Source organism: Saccopteryx bilineata, chromosome 2 (genome assembly GCF_036850765.1).
Source record: "Saccopteryx bilineata isolate mSacBil1 chromosome 2, mSacBil1_pri_phased_curated, whole genome shotgun sequence".
NCBI classification, from domain to species: Eukaryota; Metazoa; Chordata; class Mammalia; order Chiroptera; family Emballonuridae; genus Saccopteryx; species Saccopteryx bilineata.
This window is the reverse complement of record NC_089491.1, coordinates 304,001,291-304,021,784: the sequence shown is the minus strand read 5'-3', so window position 1 is coordinate 304,021,784 and position 20,494 is coordinate 304,001,291. Positions and strand designations below refer to the sequence as shown.

The 20,494-nt window shown below is 47.8% G+C and overlaps 1 protein-coding gene across 6 annotated transcripts in view; it reads left to right on the top strand.

The window, feature by feature from the left end:
• Window positions 1-15,313, top strand: part of SRGAP2 (SLIT-ROBO Rho GTPase activating protein 2) — a 274,722-nt gene extending 259,409 nt beyond the window's left edge. For 2 of the 6 annotated variants that reach the window (XM_066261521.1, XM_066261520.1), the window contains exons 19-23: window positions 1,676-1,755; window positions 3,835-4,015; window positions 5,946-6,092; window positions 9,463-9,787; window positions 11,981-15,313. In XM_066261521.1, the coding sequence (XP_066117618.1) occupies window positions 1,676-1,755; window positions 3,835-4,015; window positions 5,946-6,092; window positions 9,463-9,787; window positions 11,981-12,364 (1,117 nt within the window). In that variant the 3' untranslated portion in view covers window positions 12,365-15,313. The other 4 variants (XM_066261522.1, XM_066261523.1, XM_066261525.1 and 1 more) reach the window with 4 other exon arrangements.
• The last annotated feature ends 5,181 nt before the right edge of the window (window positions 15,314-20,494 follow it).

Sequence of the window (20,494 nt, the reverse complement as noted above, 5' to 3'; positions counted from 1 at the left end):
GACTTACTGAATCTTTTTTTTTTTTTTTTTTTTGAGAGGCAGGGAGGCAGAGACAGACTCCCGCATGCACCCAACCGACCGGGATCTACCCGGCATGGCCAGGCGGTATTCTGTCTCTCTGGCCACTGCTCTGTTGCTTGGCAACAGAGCCATTTTTTTTTTAGCACCTGAAGCTAAGCCATGGAGCCGTCCTCAATGCCCAAGGCCAACTTTGCTGAACCATTTGAGCCATGACTGTGGGAGGGGAAGGGGGGCAGGAGCAGGGAGAAGTAGATGGCGGCTTCTCCGTGTGTCCTCACTGGGAATCAAACCCCAGACTTCCACATGCTGGGCTGATGCTCTTCCGCTGAGCCAACCAGCCAGGACCTGATTTTTTTCAAGAAAAAACTCAATCCCCCCCCCCCCCCGGCTTCCATCCCCTGCCCTCTTGCAGAGTTTAGCCCACAGCAGACTTTTTTCTTCCTGTTCTTGTTCCCCACCCATGTCTATGACTAACCTCTCACTTTCTTATTAGTACATAGACTAAACTTACAAAATGGCCTATCAATGTCACCCCATTAAAATTAATAAAAATAAATTTTTAAAATGGCCTAGAGACATCAAGCAAAAGAGAAGGAAGGAAAGGAAATACCATTGATCAATCACCCCCTCTTGTTTCATTGAATCCTCTACAACTCTGAGCTATACAAACCATTTAGATTAGGTAACTGAAGCTTAGAAAGATTACATAACTTACCTAGGGTCACACAGCTTCCAAGTGTCACAGCTGATTTGGGGATCCAATTCTGTCTGATGCTAAAGCCTAGTGTTTTCCTTCCCCATGCTCCCTCCAGAAACTAATTCACCTAGAGAAAAAGCACTTGAGGAATTGAATTGTTTTGTATTTTCAAAAAGATTTATAAGTTCAGAAGGAGTTCCCTCCCTAACCTTGGTGGTGCAGTGGATAAAGCATCGACCTGGAACGCTGAGGTTGCTGGTTTGAAATCCTTGGCTTGCCCAGTCAGGGCACATATGGAAGCAGTTACAACGAGTTGGTGCTTCTCACTTCTCTCCCCTCTTTCTCTCTCTCTCTCTTAAAAGGGGGGGGTCCCCATTTGTTTGAAGTTACTCTGAGTAGGCCCTGACTGATTGGCTCAGTGGATAGAGCATTGGCCTGGCGTGTAGATGTCCCAGGTTTGATCCCTGGTCAGGGCACACATGAGAAGCAACCATCTGCTTTAATTCCCCTCCTCTCTCCCCCTTCTCTCCCTCTTCCCCTCCTGCAGCTATTGGCTTGATTGGTTAGGGCATCAGCCCCCGGCCACTGAGGATAGCTCGGTCTCAGCACATCAGCCTCAGGTCCTAAAAATAACTTGGTTGATTCGAGCATTGGCCCCAGACCAGGGTTGCCAGATGGATCCCAGTCAGGGTGCACGTGGGAATCTGTCTCACTTTCTCCCCTCTTCTCACTTAAAAATTAAGTGATACTCTGAGTAGTCTAAACCAGTTTTCATAGCAAGAGCTGGAGTAGAGAACCTCAGGAACCTTATATTTCGATTTCATTATTAGTATTTGTCTACAGTGTGTAGTCAGGATATAGAGATAGATTCTATGCCCTTGGTCCAAGAAAGCTGTGTGAGGGAGAAGACATGAATCATGAAAGCCAGCACCCAGGTTACTCTTGTTTCTGTTGCAGTGACAGCCCTCATGGAGAGACTACCTCGGTTGAAGACTCCACCCAGGATGTGACCACAGAGCACCACACGAGCGATGATGGTATGAGATCTTGCTTGAGTTCCACTAGGCTACCGGGGTAACGGCCATCCTGTGCTCCTGATGAGCCTTTCCATTAGTCCCCTGAAAATAGATAGAGTTCTCCTTTTATTACTTCCCTTTTTAAAAGAAGCAGCTCACCTTCTCAATTAGGTGGTCTCTGTATTAGACCAGAGGTGAAGAGCTAGACATTTCATAGGACCACAACCTTCTTGCCCAACACCCTGCCCTCGCCTACCTAATAGCTCCTTGTCTTGCCAGCATGTCAGCTCCTGTCACAGCCCAGACTCCTGCCAGGTAGCCAGAGGCCAAAGTGAAGAGTTCATTTGAAAAGCAGTAAGCCTGGGAAATACAGAAGCTGGGTGCCAAGAACCCAACAGAAGTAAGCCAGAGGGGAGTGGGGGTTAAGACGTAGAAATCACATGCTTTCACGCCTGCCGTCTGGAAAAATTGACCCTTTCCAGAGAATAGACATGCGGGCGCTGCACGGCCTGGTGGCTATGCATCAGGAGGTGGAGTGCACAGCTGCTGTCCACAGGCCCCTCAGCAGTGCCATGATTTATTAGGGCCTGTCCAGCAAGCATATTTTGCCCTCCTTCCAGCAGTTTCATGCCCCATTTCTGGATCACTTGGGCTCTGGAAGTCTCAACAGCTGACAAGGGGCCTTAGAATTTTCTGAGCATGAAAACGAAATGGCTCAGTCTGCAAGCTTTCTCTGCTCCCAGTCTTGCAGTGAATTCTACCATCCTCAGTCATCTTTCACAGGACAAAACACTAGGGCTGCTTATTTGGATCCTGATGATTTGCCACATTATGGGAGGGAAGTCCGTGAACTAGGGAAATTTGTATTTTATTAGAGTGGTGTGCCCACCACTGCAACAGGCTTTATATGTCTTATCTCCTAATACTTGGTGAAATTGACAGAGCTGCTATTTTTGAGAAAACTGAACTTAGGCCAAGTGTCACACCCGAGGCTGTGCAGAACTGAGAGTGAGGCATGTAGAAGGGCTTTGCTGGTCTGTCTCCTGCAGTGAGAGCTCAGCCCTGCCCATTAAGAAACAGACCCACCAGCCAGGGCCGTCTAGGCACGGTTTCATTTGTGAGCAGCCTTACTTTCCACTACGCGGAATATCTGACTCAATCTCAGGTGCCGGGTTTCTGGGGTCTTCTTTTTCCTGACTTCTACCTGCAGCCCAGAACAGATAATGGTGACAGTAAGAACAATGGCTAACATATACATAGCACTCACTGTGGGCCAGGCACTATTACAAACTATTAATCCAAACAAACAAAAAACCAAAGTCAAAAGTATAGATAATAGAGAATGGTTACCCGGAGGAAGGGGAGTGGGGGGAGAATGAGGAGGGTAAAGGGGGTGGTGAATACATGGTGACAGGAGGAGGCTGGATTTCAGGTTGTAAGCATGTACAGATGTATGATAAAGTTATACGCCTGAACTTTATGTAGTGTTACTAACCAATGTTACTTCAATTAACTTAATTTTAAAAATTATTAATCAACTCCTTATAACAACTTCATTAAAAAACACTTATTATCCTCATTCTATAGACAAGTTCAAAATTCCCACTAAAGTAAAACTACATTGCGTTTGTAAATGCCTTTTAATTTTTCAAATCAATTTTATGTGCATTTTTCTGTATGTATGTCTATATTTTGTTCCTTGGAAAGTCAATTGGGCAACTTATTTTCTCTTCACGGAAATTTAAAGCTCATGTTCTACTAGGGAGAACGGATAGCATAAATTATTTAACAAAAAAATGTGACAATGTTCTATAATTAATGAAATTATGATCAGAAAAGAAATGTGCTTACAAATACAGTATGGCAAGTTTAGTGATAAAGGTTGCCCTAAAGAGCTGTAGAAATACCAAAGAAGTTGCTGTAGGAAGAAGATGATATTTGAGTTATACAGAAATTACCTGCTTTGTACATTTTCCATGGCTTATTTTTCATTTAAGGTTCTCTTCCCACCTCTGTACGTTCAGCTAATTGGGCTTTTCCACTCAGTTTCCTGAGTCTGTGAGTCCCAGTAACACGTATTTCCTTTTCTGCCCGTCTCAGAGTGTGAGCCCATCGAGGCCATTGCCAAGTTTGACTATGTGGGCCGGACAGCCCGAGAACTGTCCTTCAAGAAAGGGGCGTCCCTGCTGCTTTACCAGCGGGCTTCTGATGACTGGTGGGAAGGCCGGCACAATGGCATCGACGGACTCATCCCGCATCAGTACATCGTGGTTCAAGACACGTACGTTGGGCCCCGTGCACCTTTAGGGCTCCCTGGCCACACTGTGGGAGTGAGACTTTATTTATGGAGCCATAGGGGGATGAGGGAGACCAGCCCACAGGGGCACCAACACTCTGTGGAAAAGTGTTTTTTGTTTGTTTGTTGTTTTGGGGGGGGGGTTGATAATTGTTTTTTGATTCTCCCATATTCTATTCCCCTTGCAAATTACTCTTCCACTGCTGCCCCCCCCCCATTATTCTAGAAACATGTCAGTCAGCACTCGTTTATACTTATAGCTGATGAGTGATAATGAGGGATTATTACTTGACCACTTATATTTCCTTTCTGGAAAGATCAGGTTGGGAAAATAGTTTTATTTTTCTCTCTTTTTAACAGAGTCAGAGAGAGGGATAGACAGGGACAGACAGACAGGAATGGAGAGAGATGAGAAGCATCAATCATCAGTTTTTTGTTGTGACACCTTAGTTGCTCATTGATTGCTTTCTCATATGTGCCTTGACCACGGGCCTTCAGCAGACCGAGTAACCCCTTGCTCGAGCCAGCGACCTTGGGTCCAAGCTGGTGAGCTTTGCTCAAACCAGATGAGCCTGCGCTCAAGCTGGCAACCTCGGGGTCTCGAACCTGGGTTCTATGCATCCCAGTCTGACACTCTATCCACTGTGCCACTGCCTGGTCAAACCTCTTTCTTTTTTATTTAATTTTTTTTCTCTTTTCTTTTTTTTTAAACAACCGCCCACACCAGCCTACTGGGCCACTATTGGCATTTTCCACTTAAATCAGCAGTTCTCAACCTGTGGGTCGCTACCCCTGTGTTTTGGTCGTTCGACCCCCGCCGGGGGTGCAACCCACAGGTTGAGAACCGCTGACTTAAATGAAAATGATGAGTTCCTTTTCTAGGAGAACTCTAGCTTAAGCAGCCTTGTGGAAATGACCCAGTTAATTTAACCCAGATGAGGTAGACTTGGGGAAAGATGGGGAGAGGAGGGAAAAAGATGTCAGGGAACAAAGGGAATGTGAACTGGTCCCAAGAGACTTTGTAGAATCGGCTGTCAGTTGGTGCCCGCTCTTTGAAGCATTGGCTCATGGAAGGAAGGCTTTTCCCATGGCCCCCAAGCCAACCTCTCTGCCCTGTTGCCCTGCCTCTGCTCCCTTGGATATGATGCTGTCAGTGTTTTTAGTCCTTCCATTAATATTATTTTTTAAAGGTTGATATCCTGAACGAGTCTGCACCCTCCCAGCCTCTCCCCAGCTCGTTCTGCGGGGAAATCCTCCCTCTGTTGATAACATCGCAAACCTGGTGGCCATCTGTGCGTGGACAGGACCCTCCCACATTTAGCATTATGACTTCACTACAGGACTGAGAGAAGATAAATTGTGGGGGAGAAGGGGCTTTCTTGTCATCAGTAGCCAGAGGGGCCGGGAGAGCAGTGGAGAGACCTGGGACCAGCTGGGACACTCTGAGCGGGGCTGTATGTGCTACGACAGACAGTGGCCGGGCCCTGCCTCAACGCCGGCATCTCCAGAGCCACCACAGAGCGGACTGTCCTTACCTGGCAGTGCTCAGGACCTCAACAGATAAACCGCAACCTGGACTGACCTCCTCCTTCTCCAGGAGGTGGCCCCAGCACAACTGCCCCAAGAAAGCAGCGTGGGGTAGAAGGCTGATGCCTCAAATCCAGGTGTCCCCTAGCCCAGCTTTCCGGAGAAGCTAAGGATACTGCAGAACTCAGTGGGATTATTTATTTTTATTTAAATTACCCTCCCAAGGTCCTTAGCTTTCCTTATCTCTGATCACAGAGCTGCCCAGCCAGGCATCATTGCTGCCTCAGAACTGTTAAGGGGTTGCGTGTGAGTTGGGGGGCCATCTCGCTGATTTAACACTGCTTTCTGTGTTGTTGTTTTCCCCGCCTGCCTATGCCTTCTCCCCCAGCGAGGACGGTGTCGTGGAGAGGTCCAGCCCCAAGTCTGAGATTGAGGTCATTTCTGAGCCACCTGAAGAAAAGGTGACAGCCAGAGCGGGGGCCAGCTGTCCCAGTGGGGGTCATGTAGCCGATATTTATCTTGCAAACATCAACAAGTAAGCTCTGCTTTTCATTTTCTGCTCCTCTGAATGACTTGCCACACCTAGCCTCACCCTCTGGCCTAACCCCCTCTCCATTCCATGCTGCACGGGCCTAACAGTTTGCACGTGCTCCTTGCTGCTGCCAGGCAGACAGGGCTGAGGAAGCTTCCACAGGCCTCGTCAGCAGGCCCGGGTCTCCAGCTAGCTGCCATTATGCCATGGAAGGGTGCTCCGCTCAGTGTCCCTGCAATATTTGTCAGCTCAGACCTTCCTGGCCATCTGACTGCTAAAACTTTAGCCAAAGCTTTGGTTACTTTAAGCAGCTTGGATTTACGCTGTTCTCAGAGGTGCCTTCTCTTTTCCAATCAAATAATATCCAGTGATGTCTTCCTTGGCCCTTGTCTGTCTAAAGATCCAAAGTCTTGTGTGACTTCTACTAAGCTCATGTTACCCCAGAGGGATTTTAGATGTCATGTGTCTGTTTTTCCCCCTGTCCTGCATTCACTCCTGTGACGGAAGGGAGACCACCATGCCCCCAAGGACAGCTTTGTCCTGAGCTCTTTATTTTCATGTCTAACCCCCAGCTCCCTTTCTTTCTGCCCTTTCACACCAGTAGAAATATTGATCCATTTTCCCCCCTTTTGCTTTAGCCTTGTTTCTCATCCTTCCCTGTTAGCCCTTTTGCAGATTCCCACTCCTGTCCAGCAGGCTCTTAACTCTGCCCCAGCTTTCATTGTGGCTGTTAGCAACATCTTGGGTTTTAACTCCACCCACACCCAGTCTGGCTGCTTAGAGGGATCCCACGCCTGCGTGCTGCTGCCTCCCCTCGAGACATTCAGGTTATTGGAGAACTAATCTCATCTCAAGGGGCCAGACACCAAGTCCCAAAGCCTACAGACCTCTTTCTGCCAGACCCAGAAACTTGGCCCAGTGCCAGCAGGATGACAAGCCCCAGGGCACTCCTGATGAATATGGATTGAAGTGATGTACAGTTTTTATTCCCCTCTGGCTTTGGAGGAATGAAATGATTTGCACATTGAAAACCTGTTAACCATAGCCTCTGGACACTGAAACTGGAAGGAGAATAAAAGATGCTTGTTGTTTTTAAACTGCTCCAGGTCGCCCAGATCTCTTGGCTTTTTTCCAACCAGACGGTAGCAGGGGGCGTGGTTGGGACACGTGGCTCTTCTCCATCTCCTTCGCCCTCAAGTTAGTAAAGTAGCTTATTCAGCTTACTAAGTGTAGTATTATAATTGAAGTCAGACCAGTAAAAATGATTGAGGATTTTATTTCTCTCCAGCATAATGTCCTGCTGGGAGGGCAAGCTAGTAAAAAGTAACTGTGGGCTAATCACATTTTTCTTTATTTACAAGTCTTTGTTAATTATAAACCTATAATCATAAGGTCACAAGCCTGTATTTAACCCAGAAACCAATGCCGGGTTGGTGAGAGAAAGTTAAATTATTAGGTACATATTTTTAATGCCGTATATTTGATGCCATTTGTACAAAGAAATTGTACAGTCATAGCTGAAATAGTCAAAAGATAAGCATCTGGTAGAAAGTCCAGGCAGTTCTCTTGATCTCCTTGATTGGTGGTATTAGGCTGGGGTGCTTGGAGGACACATGGACCTGGATACACCTAGCCTGGGGGAGCAGCAGCCTCCAGACGTGCCATGCCCTTAGGAGCACTCTGCCTTCCATTTCTCCCCACATGTCACTCCTAAGGCCCCTCACTTTCTGGGTGCCCCGGGCTCTCTCACCCAGATACACCTGCTGTCTCCTCACCTAGTTACCTCCTCCTCTCCCTTCGAGACTTAGTCCGAAGATTTACCTCTTTTGGGAGGTCTTTCTGACACCCACCAGTTCCTTAGGGCTGCATTAGTGCCCTTACTCTGTTCCCAAAGCAGTGCAGGCGCCTCTGAGGCCTCAAGCTGCTCTCGGATCCCCCAGTGGACTGAGCTGTTTGAGAGCAGGAACTCTCTCTTCCTCTCTACAGCTCAAGGCCTAGCCCAGGCCCTGGCACAGATTCCACGTTCACCTTGTTAGTCAGCCGACCTCGAGAGGAAAAAGGAAATTGGAGTTATTGGGTGTGGCATATCAATTTAATTCCACACATTTACTGAGCACCTACTGTTGTGCCAGGCGCCAGTGCTGGGTATTTAGAGAGGAATAGGATGGTCCCAGGCCTCAGAGCTCAGTCTGGCAGTGTAAGTAGCATATAGACAGGAAACTGAAAAGCAGTGCCATAGATGCTCTGAGGGAACAGAGGAGAGAATGCCTACTATTGGGAGTTGGGGTGCCAGGGAGGACTCAGCAGAGGAAGAGTTAGTTCAGCTGGGCTCAACAAGACACTGAGAACATCCTTCTTCCACTCCAGCGTGCCTGGCATTCATGGCTCAACCACTGAGCAGGGAGCTTCACGGAGTATCTCCTTTGTGCCAGGCCCTGGGGATATACGATGAGGAAGACCTGACAGTTAAGAGTACGAGGACTGACTTAGAATGCTGGCCCTGCATCGTGGACTAGGTCCTACCTTTCTCCGTCCTCAGTTCTCACTGCAGCCCCAGTTGCCCTTCATAGATTTAAGATCAAAGCTGCTCAGCTGCCATCCCAAACCCAAAGTTCTATTGCTTCTTAGTTTAGGTTCTTTAGAATCTAATTCCAAAAGAAAATGAAATTATTCAGTAATAGGCACCACCCATATAACTAGGACTCTGCCAAACCATTTTGTATGAGAGCCTTAGTGGTCTGAAATACACGGACTCAGAGCCAGGGTTAAGCCCGTGCTGGGTGACTTCAGGTCATGTGGATGTAGTTTCTACTCTAAGAAATGCACAAACTTGGCATTACCCCGCAACATTGCAGCCTTTTGAAAAATATTCCGTTCCATGTCTGCAAAATAAGTAACAACAGCCTCTTGCCAAAGCCCAGAGTGATTGCAGTCTTGTAGTTGAAGAAAGAAACAGGCTAAAATTTGGAAAAGTCAACTCTCCTCTTACGAGCAATTCTCCACCTTCTTGGTGATGGTGAGACTTTTTCTCCTTCCTGGGGCCTGGTTTCTGTTCACAGCAGGTAATAGAGGGGGCCTTTGCCTGAATTTCTCTCCTATTAGAAACTTTCACTTAATCAGACATTTTTCCTGAAAGCAGCACTTTACATCTCAAGAACTCAAAGCCCACAACTACCAAGTAAGTATCCACTTCTCTTTTGCCCAGATGGGGGTGGCTGGGGAACAGAAACATGGAGAAAGCAAGAAGAGAGCCTGCTGTGACCCTCTCCTTCCAGAAGTCCCTGGGCGCCAGCATCTGCCCCTCTGTCACTAGTCCTAGCTTCCTCCAGCCAGGGCTCCCTGGTCACACTGCCCTCTCTGTTTGTGATTGAAGGCAAAGGAAACGACCAGAATCTGGGAGCATCCGGAAAACATTTCGGAGTGACAGCCATGGGCTAAGCGGTTCCCTGACTGACTCCACCTCCCCGGGGGTGGGGGCTAGCTGCCGCCCATCTTCCCAGCCCATCATGAGCCAGAGTCTCCCCAAGGAAGGGCCAGATAAGTGTTCCATCAGTGGGCATGGGAGCCTCAACTCCATCAGCCGCCACTCATCACTGAAGAATCGGCTGGACAGTCCACAGATCCGGAAGACAGTGACAGCTGGAAGGTCAAAAAGCTTCAATAACCATAGGCCCATGGATCCTGAGGTCATTGCACAGGTAACTGAGGGCTCCTGAATAAGCAGCTGGCATGAGTCTACACTTGACACTGTTGCTTAGTGCAACCCATATTAATTACAACAGAGCGTGAAACTACAGTACTTTGTACATTATACCCCGAGTTCAGAGACTGTTGGACATCTGGACCTGATAAGATGCCTTTCCAAGAAATTTGCCAGCCCCTCTCTCTTCAAGAAGAATATGATGTCAGAATAAGAGAATTCAGGCTTCTGTTCATATATGAGCTATTTGCAAGGCTGCTATAATTTTTAAAGCTGGTAATTACAGAAAGAACAGTGATTTCAACCACTGGTCTCCAGACTGGTACTGGTCCACCAGAAATTTCATGCTGGTCCACAAAAGAGTTAACCATGTAGGTTGAAAACCACTCAGAGTATTTTGATAGTTTTGAGTCTTGAGAACCTGGTATACTTTGGGAAGTTGCCTGAGTATTGAGGCTCAGATATAGTTCTGGCCACATTTTTTATCACTCTACCCATCTCTGTCAACCCATTTCCTAAGGCTAATATCTAGTTCCCAGATTTTCAGTCAACAGTCTGCTCCTGGTCTTGAAGGCCCCAAAGTACTTTGCCACTGAGGGCTCAGATACCAGAAGGGTTTCCAGCCCAAGTCTCTAGATGTAGTGGTGATGAGCTCCATGGTTACAGGAGTCTTTTTTCCTTGTATACACTACACTGACAAGTCTCTGTTTTTCATGAAATATTAGAGATACAATCCCACCTCTAAAAATCCGACTACCAGGCCCACTCCAAGCAGCTCACTCAGACGTCTCTCTCAACTTTATAATTTTCACTAGACCAGGTAGGAACTAAGGGCTCCTTGTTGCCCTCTTCTGTCTCAACTAACTTGAGATTCTCCCCCACCCTATCTTCCAGGGGGCAGTACAGGCTGGATGTGGTCTCATGGCTTAATTGTGGTGCTCTGCTTAGGGAAGGTATACCTGGCAAGCACAGTATTGAGCTCTGGGTCGAGATTTCTTGCTTTGCTAGTCTTCCATGTCTGTGTCTCTACTTCAGCTCTCGGCTGCAGTCTGCTTTGCACCATGGGAATCCTCCCAGCTCCCTCTGTGGCCAGGTGTCAATAGAAATGTCAGAACAAGTACAGAGCTGGGATAGACTCTAGCTATAGAGTAGAACGGTGGAGGGAAGTTTAGTTCTTCCTGAGCATTTTTAAGGTTTGAGAACATCATAGGTCTGCAGGAAATTGACTCACTGTCAATAGAACACATGATCACCCTGTGGGACAAAGATACCGTAACCGAGGGCCTTTGCTTAGAACATAACAATCCTTCAGTATGAGCCTAATTCCAAGGAAGGAGCCCTGTGCTGGTATGGGGGTGTCAGACACACGAGTGTGGGGAGGGCGGGGGAGCTGGGAGGTCTCCCTGGGAGGCAGCTGGCCACATACAAAGGGTCTTTGGTTCTGCCTTGAGCCCCTGAGCTAGGACTGGGATTTTCTAAGACCTTGAATGTTCCACTATGACTTGCAGAAGGTGACCTCACCTATGTGGGCTCTGGCTACCCCTCCTGGTAACTCTTTGGTCCCCTCTCTTGGTGATGGGTAGAAGGAAATGGCTTCAAGTTGAGGGCGGAGAAGGGCAGGGAAGGTGTCCCAATGAACCCTCAGGGCCAGGGCTCGTGACCTGTTCCTTAGCCCTTGAGGAGGGGGAATTAACCTTCTTCATCTTCAGCCTTGAAGTCCAAGAGAACAGAAATCACATTTGACCTCTACCACTTAAAAAATGATTATTAGGTACAATTTCAAGCACATACAAACATAAAGAGACTTGCATTGCATATGAATCCCATGTACATGGCCAAACTCCTGGCCACTCTTGGTTCATCTGCCTTTTCCCTCCCCACTGGATTATATAAATACTTCATCCATAAATATTTCAGTGCATACCTCTGAAACCTGAGGACTCTATTTAAAAAATGTCTCAACCACATTCTAAAGGGGAAAAGAAATTTCACAATAATGCAAATCCCTTTGTTCCTCCCCCCCACACACACACGTTCTGAACATTCGTATGTTCAAGGACTTTGGCCAAGTAAAATAATCTGGACATCTCATGCAGTTGGTTTCTCCACGATTTGGCCTATAGTGTTGAAATAGGACCCTTAGGGACTTCTCCCTACATTTGCCTCACCTCCTCCTTTTCCTGTTTTGCAGGATATTGAGGCAACTATGAACTCTGCCCTGAATGAGCTGCGGGAACTAGAGCGGCAGAGCAGTGTCAAGCACACCCCTGATGTGGTTCTGGACACCTTGGAGCCCCTCAAAACCTCGCCGGTAGTGGCCCCCACATCAGAGCCCTCCAGCCCCCTGCACACCCAGCTCCTCAAGGACCCCGAGCCTGCCTTCCAGCGCAGTGCCAGTACTGCTGGGGACATCGCCTGCGCCTTCCGGCCTGTCAAATCTGTAAAGATGGCTGCCCCGGTCAAGCCACCAGCCACACGACCCAAACCCACTGTCTTCCCCAAAACAAATGCCACTAGCCCTGGTGTCAACTCATCAGCTTCCCCACAGTCTGCTGACAAGTCTTGTACTGTCTGAGGGATATAATTTAATTGTTCTAGGCAAGGGGACTGGAGGGATTGACTGTTATTAAAATCTTCCTATTTAACTAGCTTGGGGACTTCAGTTGAAAATTAGATTTAAGTTGTTCTTGCAGGAATTAGCCTTCCCATCACCCAAAACCTCGAGAATGAAGCCCTCATTATCACCCTGCCCGGCCCTTCCCAATGCCCTCTGCCTCCCCCAGTCGTCGTAATTCAGTCAGCTACAGTACATACTGTTCTTAGGTTAGCCAGAGATAGAGTTTTCCATTATCAGGTCACTGTGAAATCTGGCCAGGCAAGTCATGAGGCCATAGGTTCAAGTCTCAGTCCCTTCAGCACAGGGGATGCCTAACCAGGTGGTTGGTACAGACATCCAGCTCTCAGTGGCATCTTGTTTTGGGTACTGATTATAGAGAATCATATATAGTCCATTCTTCATTTTACACACACACTGGGTTTTCTAGTCTCTGGTACTTGTAGCCTCTCCTGGTCCTAAACCGGTCTCTTTGTAAATTATTGTGGCAGTTCACACAGGAGCCACCAGGGGTCTCTCTTTCCGTTACAAATCTCGTTCTGTCTGGGACAGAGAACCTGACCTTTGAGATCTCTCCATCATAGGAAATTTAGCAGGATGGGATTCGATCCTGTAATCTGTTTAGGGACTGGGGGCTTTCTTCTTTCTATTGGTGTGAATTGGTCCTTGGTGTTTGCTTTTGCTCCCGTCCATCCTCTAGAACTACAACTCAATCTTATGGAACTTCTCGAGTTTTTCTGAATGTATAGACATTTCTTGGTTTCCTGTCTTTGTCTCTGATGGACCATTTTCCATTTAAGACATTTCCTGTATAAGACAGTTTTATAGCTGGTTCTTTTTAGGGTAAAGAGTCTTAAGAGGGTTTCATTCTGTTTATGGCAGGCTTGGAAAAGGTAAGAAATGGGTCCTTCTTCCTCCCACTCATTTGGGCACTTAAAACAAAATTCATTACTGTATTAAAAAATTAAATTCAGCTTTGCTAACTCCCAAATTGTTCCTAAATTAAAACTTACCCTAAGTTCACCCCCACCCCCTAGTTTGGTTATTCTATAAGGTTTCTCTTCAGGGACCAACAGGGGCTTGGGAGAACCCCAGTCACATTAAAGAGAGACATTTCTCCTTAAAACATGTTTTCTTTTATCCAAACAAGGACAACTGAGAGAACCTTGGCCCCATGGGCTTTAACATCTTCCCAAGGCCGGAAGCGCTTCTAAGAAAATTAAAAATCAGAGGCTGAATATTTTGGCCTTTCTTTGCTCTTTTTTCTGGTTCTTCTCCAAAAAGCAAAAATGATGCCCTTGTCTTCTGTAATCCAGTTTCCAAACATGGTGCCCACGGTTCCAACTCCTCTAGTATTATGTTGTCCCAGGAGGACCAGAGCTGGAGACAGTTACAGTCCAGGCTCATGAGTCTCAGATACCTACTTGAATTAAACCTGAAACTCATTCCTCTTTTCTGTTTTCTGGTTTTAAAGCTGCAGCTTTTAGCCTTATTATTTTCTATAGTTCAGGAGAGGCTGTGGGTTGCCATTCAAATAGAAAGAATCTGAATTTTCTTATCATTAGCCTAGAATATCCTTTTCGGACCAATATTTTGAAGTTGGTAGTTGGCTCTGTATAAGTAGTAGAATTTTCCTCATTCTGTGTGAAGGGGAAAAGGAGCTTTGTGGGAAGTCCCTAATTAGAAGGGTAACCTGCAGCACTAGGCAAACCATCCCAGGAGATGACAGGGAGAGATGAGGAGCTGCTGTGCTGAGATAGGTCTGCCTGGGACAAACAACCCACAGGGTTCTTGGCTCTCGCTCCTTCATTTGGTGGCATGTCCTTGTCTCTCTCCTGGACTTACATGGGTCTTAAGCCAACAGGGTCTTTCATGCCCAAGGACCTATTTCCTTGCCGAAAATGGAACCTCACCCTTCACTTGACATTCCTTTTGATCCAGCTGATCCAAATTGGTACCCATAGCTTCCCTTTTCCCCCTCTGTCCAGCACAGTCGTCTCTAAGAAAGAGAAAGCAAAGCTTTCTTAATGACAGTGCTTTGGGCCTGTTCTGCTGTTCCTGCCTTATTTCTCTTCAGCCCTGTACCTGACTGTGTTCGCCATCCCCTTGGTCAGTGTCCATCTGCTGATGTGCATCATGAATTGGACAGTGTGTGAATGGTCACCTACTCCTCCTCTCTGGGAGCCAAGTTGTCTTCCCCTCTCTGGTGCTCCTGACACCTGTGAGATGGTCCTGTCGAGAGGACGAGGAACCTGGAGAAGGAGAGTCCTTCTCGGCAGAGCTCGTTGCGGTCAACTGGAATTGAGTTTGCACACTGTGATTTTTTTACACCGAAAAGCCAAAAGGATCTGGCCACCCCCAGGCCTAGGGAGACCAGTCTTCCTCAGATGCGCTTGCCTAAACCAGCATGATGTTTCAGTGAGCCCCGCTCGGGCCCTTGAGGCCTGGGTCTTTTTCCTGGTGTGGACTCTGATGGGTCTGTCTTTGGGAAACAGAGGTGGGGTGGGGCTACAGCGTCTCAATTTGAAAAAAGAGGAGTTTGCAGCCAGCAGCCTGTAAACTGGAAACACTGGTCTCAGCCAACCTCCTCAGGGCACCCTGGTTTCTCCCCACGGAGACGAGGAGAGATGACGCCAGCAACAGGATGAACAGCCCACTGGAAGGGCTGGTGTGGATGTACTTCACGTTCAGAAGAGAAGTTAGATCTTCCAGGGAATCGCATTGTTGTGGCGTCTGACTTGTATGTCACGTTTGTGTACAATGGTATATTCTTTAAATAGTGTTAATAACTGGAATATTGTATGTATGCTTGGAGATGCTTTGTGTGAACCTAAGACTGTCACTCAACAGATATTGGATTGGGGAAAATCCAAAGCACAACTTCGAAATAAAATACGTTTTTAGGTTTCAGCACTGTAGTTCACATCCCTTCTCCACTCCCTGAAATTTCCAACCCACAAGTCCAGTTGCCCAAGAGGGATTTTGATGTGTCCGTGGTAACAGCGCTGCCTGGCAACAGAACAAGGAATTAGGGACATTGGGAGCCAACCAGCTTCTTCCTCTGCCAGGCAGATGTAGCACTGGTGCATTTAGAATGTGGATTTTCCCCCTAGCATTTCTATAGTATTTCACCCATGTGTGAAACCAAAGAGGTTGTGTAGGAAGTCTTCCAGATCTCCACTGGGCAGTCTGTTGCCAAGAGATGCATTTCCTCCACAGAATCCACCTCCCCTGTCTTCAGTGAGGACTGTCTCATTTCTATCCCTGGTCAGATTTCCCACTCGGAGGAATGGGCCCGCAACATTGCTTGGAAGCTTTGCCAGCCACAACCAAGGCTGACTGAAGGTTTTAGTTCTACAACCAAAGCCCCGAGTCACTGCCCTTGGCAGGCCCCTGCCTCGGGGATAAGAGCTGACCCATATGCTTGTGTTGAGTGCTGGCACGGGGGGCACACAGAAATGTTTTCTCTCCTTTAGAATTTGCCTCTAGCGGGTCATGAGTTCAAGGCTGAAGTTATTCAAAGATAACTTAAAAGCGTCCTTGAGCCCCTAGCACTCACATGAACTCTTAGTGGGCTTATTCAAATACCAGGAGCCCTGGCGAATGGATGACATTTTGTATCCAAGGGAGTGCCCAGTGTTCAATGATAATACAGGGACTCCTGCTCCAGGCCCGAGACCGGACATTACATCTTCTAGTTTGTCATCTGCACCTGCTATTTATACACCTTTTATTCAGCTCTCATGCCCTTCCAATCTTTCCTCTTCTCTCCCTCACTTTAATGGTGAAGCTACACCTGAGTGCCCCTTGCTAGTCATTTGTTCTTGACTTTCTTGCCAGCCTGTGTGGTGAACGAGTTCCCAGTCCTTAATGTGGGCGAAGAGTTAGGAGATGGAGCTAGTTCTAATGCTACGAGCAAAGGACCAAAGAATCCTGAGAGAGTCCTAAGGCAAAGGTGGGCTTTTTTTTTTTTTTAATTCTTTTCATTCATCTCACATATCCTGATGGGAGCTTGATAGAAACTAGTGACAATGACACAGTTGAAACAGGCCCAGTCCATCCAAATAGAAACCAAAGAAGAAGACCAGGTGGGTATGAATTAGGAAACGGTCATTATGATTATCTAATCTAAATGTCATGTCCATAGGTAGGTATATGAAACTTCTTTTTACTCAAGAGTTGGCTTCACTGGCCAAGCACTGTCATACAACATTGAACAGGAGAAAGGAATGATGGAGCTTTCTAGTTTCAGGGAGAAGAGATAAATAGGCAAAATAAGTGTTACTCTAACAATGAAACCATGTAGTAAGTTACGGGGCAAGGATTGGTGCAGTTAATCAGGAAGTCTGTTTGGCCTGGTAAGGTTGAGATAATTTTAGACATCCGATGGGAATATCAGATAGGCTCTTGGATATATGAATATGGAGTTTGGGGACAGCTTGTACTCAAAAACAAATGTAGTAACCATTATGTTATAGATGTATTCAAACTATGAAATTCCCAATAGAATATATAAATGGAAAAAAGAGGTGTCAATAATTAGAAATCTTGCAGAGGGGGCCAGCAGGGAAGATGAGGGAGCGAGTGACAAGTAGGTGTCTGGGAGAGCAGGGTCACAGAAACCAAGAGAAGGAATGTTTCAACAAGGAGGGAGTGATCAGCAAATGCTGGTTGGGTAAGAGGAGACCAGCGAAGAAAAGTAATCTCTGGGGACCTGGACAAGAACACTGCATAGAGGGGAAATGCGGCAGACTGGAGGGGACTGGGCAGCAAATGGAAGAAGGGAGAGTCGGACTCTGGGCAGCTCATTCAAAGGTGTTTTGATTGGGGAGCGTCAGAATGGGTCAAGGGCTCAGGTGTTTGCATTGGAAATGGACAGCGTTGGTGCATGTTTGCTCCAGGGCAGGACCCAGTTGAAAGAGTGACTGCTGGAGAGGGTGAGGGGTGGCACAGACAGAAGGGTTGGCCAGGGACAGAGAAGAGGCACTTCCGTCTCATGGGAGGTGAGGCAGGGGTGATGCAAGACAGGCAGTGGTTGTGGGGTGAGAAAAGGGAGTTCCCTTTTGATTGCTTTTATTTCAGTTAAGTTTAAGGCAAAGGCTGTATCTGAGAGAGTGGGAGGGAATGGTGAGTAGGTTTGAAGTGTTAAGAGAATGAGTGAAATACTTTCCATGCCAAGAAAGCGTGTGGTGGCTCAGGGGACCATGGACATCCCACTGCTTGGGGGTAGTGCCACATCTGGCTTCAGTGTTTGTCCCTCCTTCCCCACCCAAAGCTCCTGGCCAGAGCTGACTGGTGAGGTGGCAAGGAGCAGGACTCAGAGACCTTGGCCTTCAGCCCTGCATAAATGACTGAGCATGGTGTGTACACACACTGCCCAGCTCTTTCACATCCCACCTGCCCTAGCTCTTCTTTCTCCTCTCCTTTAAGGCACTGAGCAGGTGAGGCAGCTGTAGGGGCAGAAAAGGCAACTAGTATTTATTCAGAGCCGACCACATAGCAAGCACTTCATCTCGGTTTGTTTCACACCAACCCTGTGAGAGAGGCTGCATGACTTGCTCAAGGTCACGCAGAGCAAGTGGTATTCAGGTCTCAGACCTCTATGATGGCAAAGCTCCTCTCCTTTCCAGTATATGCTTGGCCTCCCTTGGTAGAAGGCAGATGTGAGCTTTCCCAAGAGCTGCCGTCAACCCCCCCCCCCTTTTCCCACCTTTGGCCCTTGCCCTACCTCTGAATTGCCACTTCTATTTCATACTCCTCAGAGCCACTTGGAAGATGTGGCGAAGCCCCTCACAGACTTCCTCTTCCCACCAGGTGCTCTCCAGGCTCTTGCCTCACCCCAGATGAAACAATGGCCATGCTGCCCCAGCTGGGGCCAACTTGGCAAGACTTTCATTCAATTTGCCCACACAGATGATGCAACCTCACAGAGAATGCCCAGTGAAACACTGCACAGGGCTCCCGCAGTCAACTGCAGGCAAGACTTTCATTCAATTTGCCCACACAGATGATGCAACCTCACAGAGAATGCCCAGTGAAACACTGCACAGGGCTCCCGCCCACCGCCCACGTCTCCCCCTTTTCTCTAACCTGACCATGCATCGTACCCTGAGGAAGTCACCCTCTTCTCATGTTTCTGTGCCTCTGCATGTGTTCCCACTACCTGGAGTGCCTTAACTTTGACTACCAATTCTCTGCCCATCTCCCCTTTCTCCAAAATCTGGTGGAGCATCCTTTCTGCTGGCAAACCCTTCTTGACCACCCCTGTCTGCTGCTCCCTCTACCAGGTTCACAGCATCACCACCTGCTGAAGTATATAGTATCACAGAGCATTCGCCGTGCTGTCCCGAACCCCAACTCCTAGTTGGTCTCACCTTTGCGTCCTCAGCACACAGTGCCTGCTTCCTAGTAACTGCTAGACACACACATTTATTGCTTTGAGAGCACTTAAGACACTTGGAGAGAGACACTGGCTTGCTGGAGAGAGAAGTGAAGGGTGCTGATGAGGACTGAGCAGGTTTATCAGGGAAACACGTAGACTTTTAGGGATGGACTAGAGCAGGGGTAGTCAACCTTTTTAAACCTACCGCCCACTTTTGTATCTCTGTTAGAAGTAAAATTTTCTAACCGCCCACCAGTTCCACAGTAATGGTGATTTATTAAGTAGGGAAGTAACTTAATAAAATTTATAAAGCAAAGTTAAAGCATATAATAATAATTATTTACAAGTACTTTATGTCGGATTTTTGCTAAGTTTGGCAGAATAAATCTTTATAAAACAACTTACTATAGTTAAATATATCTTTTTATTTATACTTTGGTTGCTCTGCTACCGCCCACCGTGAAAGCTGGAACGCCCACTAGTGGGCGGTAGGGACCAGGTTGACTACCACTGGACTAGATTATGTTGCAAACCTCAATGGCTGAAAACAACAGAGGTTATTAATCATTAAAGCTACATGTGCCCAGTGGGGCCAGCACAGGTCTCTGCTCATGACAGTCACTCAGAGACCCTGACTGAGAACAGTCACTATGTCTAAGAGCCACACTGTCAGAGGGCTGGGGGCTCTTGCATCAGCACCGAAATGCTTTGGTTGGGAAATGACATGGCTCCACCCAACCCCTGGATGCCAAGGAAGTGCAATTCTACCGTGTGCCGCTGGTGGAAAGCTGGGTATCCTGGGTGGGAAGCAGAAGGACCTTGGGGACATTTCTCTTGGTCCTGTTGTGACCAGCAGCAGGCAGCGCCTCTGAGGAGGACCCAGCAGCAGCAGCAGCGCCTCCAGCTGCCAGGTTAACAGCAAGTGTGCCTATCTGAGCGGGAGGCACTTCTTAGCTGGGCTCCTGTTCTGGTGTCACTGAGCTAGGGGTGGGGCTGCCAGAGGAAACCACCAGGCCATGGGAAAGTCCCTCCAACGTTCTATAAAAACATGGAATTTCCTGGTTTTAACCAGTTCGTATCCAACTGCCATCTCGAAACTGACTGGAACAGGGCACACCTCTGCGGCCTCCCAGGAAGTTTCATTTGGGGCATTGAGGCCTGGCTGGGAATCCGGCTAACGTGGGTCCTGGCCCCTGCCCCGGCAGTCGCTGCAGATCCTGGGCAAATGGCTCAAAGTGTGCGGCCTCGATGCCCTCAGTGCCTGTCTGTAAGGCGCCTTCCAGTCTCCCAAGCATTTCCAGATTTATCGGTCCATGTTGCCCACACAGTCAGGGGAGTAAATGTTACTAATCTCATGCCTTGGGTGAGAAAACTGGGAGGGATTGTGTGCTGTGATCAAGGTCACACTGGAGGGCACTACCTGGGCTCCATGCACTTGGGCCTCTGCAGGCTTACTGGGAAGATGAATCTGACCCTCCCCTGGGGTTCCTGGCTGTGGGAACTTGGTTTTTCCCGGCACCTCTCCACTTGGTAAACTTGCCCATGTAAACTCTATTGACTATGGGCCAAGCCGTGCACTTCCCTGCTCCAGTGAACTGTGGGTGATGCCCATGGAGCACCCCACAGCCTGCCACAGCTGCCTGGCCTCTTTGTGGTTCAGACTCCTTTGTCCCACAGCCTCCACTTGGGAACTCAAGCATTCTCTTTCT